General features: G+C 26.4%; 1 protein-coding gene across 1 annotated transcript; it reads left to right on the top strand.

Moving 5' to 3' along the window:
• Positions 1-557: 557 nt before the first annotated feature.
• LOC101509240 (transmembrane emp24 domain-containing protein p24delta8-like) lies at positions 558-2,511 on the top strand. The gene is made up of 4 exons (XM_004490043.3): positions 558-791; positions 1,456-1,668; positions 2,184-2,260; positions 2,367-2,511. The coding sequence occupies exons 1-4, from the start codon at positions 558-560 to the stop codon at positions 2,509-2,511; spliced, it is 669 nt and encodes a 222-aa protein (XP_004490100.1).
• Positions 2,512-2,729: the final 218 nt, after the last annotated feature.

Consider the following 2,729-nt stretch of genomic DNA (forward strand, 5'->3'; position numbering starts at 1 on the left):
TAGGAAAAATTATTTCATTGTTTATAAATATATACAAATTTCTTATATTTTATCAATTTAATATTTCACTGTTATATATAAAATAAAAATTCACAAAGAAATCAAAATTTATTTTATTGAAATTTTTTATAAATAATATTTAATTATTATAATTACATAAATGATAAGAAATATTATTTTTCCAAAAATAAAAATTATTCAACTATAATTTAAACATCAAATATACCGATATATGTCTAGTTGACTTATATATAGTAAAAATTCTCAAAAGTTGATTATGTAAACCGATTGAAAAAGAAAATCTATTAAATCTTTAAAGTAATACTGCTTCAAATTCAAAATGAGAAGCAAACAAAATCATGATTTAGACAAAAGAAGAATTACCTTCCTTTTCCAATGATGGTAGTCAACAATATAATTAACAACCAAATTTGGACAAACACATCATAGTAATAGTATAGACTTAATTGTATTTGTACAAAAATCCGTCAAACACATACTTCGAAATACGTGTGTTTTTTATTCTTCACTTTTTTCGTCTCATTTCACTAACAATCATGAATATGTTTGGAGTAAGAACACAACAATCCTATTTGCTCTTTCTTGTTGTTGTAGCTTTGGGTTTGTTTTTATATTCAGTTGAATCCGTGAGATTTGATTTGCCACATGGTAAGGCCGCTAGATGCTTCTCTGAAGAAGTAAGGCAACATTCGATGATCTTTTGTAACTATTCCATCGTCAATCCTAATAAGGATCTCCCTTTGCCGGCTGATCACACCATTGCTGTTGAGGTATTTTTTTTATAAGTAAATGTTAGTGATTATTTTTTTTAAAGTGGAAATAGATAAATGTTAATTGCAAGAATTAAACCTCTTACTTTGTTTAAATTTATGTCTACCTAACTCACACGTATTTTGATGATCCATTCTAATTCAAAACAACTCTTTATATGTGCCCTAGATATTTGTAGAATTTTTTTGACTTAAATCGAATGATATTCATTCAATCAAATTGGTAAAATACATCAATACAATATAAATTCAATTTTACTAATACAAAAAGGGATGAATTGGTGCGAGCAAACTTACATTACATCAGTCAGATTAATAGCATAAAAGAAATCCACTTACTTTAGATAAAATAAAATAAGAAAACAATTTAGAGGCACGATTCTAGCAAGAAATGATCTTAAATCATCTATCTCTAATAGATGAAAAAGAAGAAATTAGGGTTATATTTTAGACAGACATGTCAAACACCCTCCAGATACTCGTAGAAATTAGTGTATGCAAATATGTGCAAAAAGATATGTGATAAAAAAAATCATTTTTATTTTATAAATTAAAATGTAAATACTTGTTTTGGGTTTGTAATTAAAATGTTAATGTTAGAAAAAGCTAGATATATGAAGTTGATTATTGGTAGTATATATGATTTTATTTTGATGTTAATTAGGTGACTAGGAATGGAAATAAGGAATCGCCGCATCTTGCAAAGCGTGTTCAATCAGGACAATTTTCAATTATGGCATATCGAAGTGATCTCTATGTGATATGTTTTGTGGATACAACTGAAAATTCCCAAGTAACTCTCTCTGTTGATTTTGAGTGGAAAACTGGAGTAAAAACTGTGAATTACCCCACTGTTGCAAAGAAAAGCTACATTGATGTAAGTTTCTCTGTTCAGTTTCATTTTTAAATTATTTACAAGTGTATCAAAGACACTTATTAGTTGTTAGCATTTCCATTAAAAAATATCTCTATAAAAAATATATAGTAATTATTTGGCACTAAAAACTCTATCGTATTTGTATCACTAATATTCAGTATCACATTAAAAGTTTATTGAAAGAGAAATTAAAGAATTAAAGAAACAAAAATGGGGACTGCCACAACCAATTTAAGTATTATACGAATATCGATTTTAATGGACATATTGTGAATCAATTTTATTTGGTTATATAATAATTGCCCACCATCTTATCACATCATATACTACTATAATGATTTCCATTAGATATTTTGTATCTTTTATTTATATATTCAAATATCTTAATTCTAGGATCCAATCAATTTTATTTTTATTTTTAGAATTGTTACCAAAGGGGTAATCTTTGGAAAAAATTAATTAGTGTTAGAAGAAAAATATTGTATTGGTTAACTTGATTTTTCTAAATGTGGCAGAAATTGGCAATTGAGGTACAAATTTTGTATGAGACTGCTTTGTCCATTAAGGAGGAGACGTCATATCTTATTCAGAGGTAAGAATGACACCTCGTTTTATGTGTTTGTCTATCCTTAATTAATTCAATTTTAAGTTGTGCAATTCTTATTTTAATTTATCAATTTTTTTTTAAATTTTTTCAGAGATGTAGAAATGCTAGAGATCAATTGGATAACCGATACCAGAATGTGTCACTTGATTTTTGTTTCATTTCTTATCTGCTTCTCAGTAGCAGGGTTGCAACTATGGCACTTGAAGAACTTTTTTGAGAAAAAGAAAATCATATAATATTTTGTTATAGTTTAATTATACTCTTTTTCTTGTATGTGGTATGTAAGTTATTTTGTTATAGTTGAATCAGATTTTTCTTTTTTATTTATTGAAAACATGTTTATGACAGTAATGCATTAAGGAATTGTTATCTCTAGTCTTTGTTTTGAGTTTTAAAGTTAAAATCAACATCAATGTGTCTAAAGTTTTAAAGTTAAAATCAACATCAATGTGTC

The sequence above is a fragment of the Cicer arietinum genome, chromosome 2 (genome assembly GCF_000331145.2).
Source record: "Cicer arietinum cultivar CDC Frontier isolate Library 1 chromosome 2, Cicar.CDCFrontier_v2.0, whole genome shotgun sequence".
NCBI classification, from domain to species: domain Eukaryota; kingdom Viridiplantae; phylum Streptophyta; class Magnoliopsida; order Fabales; family Fabaceae; genus Cicer; species Cicer arietinum.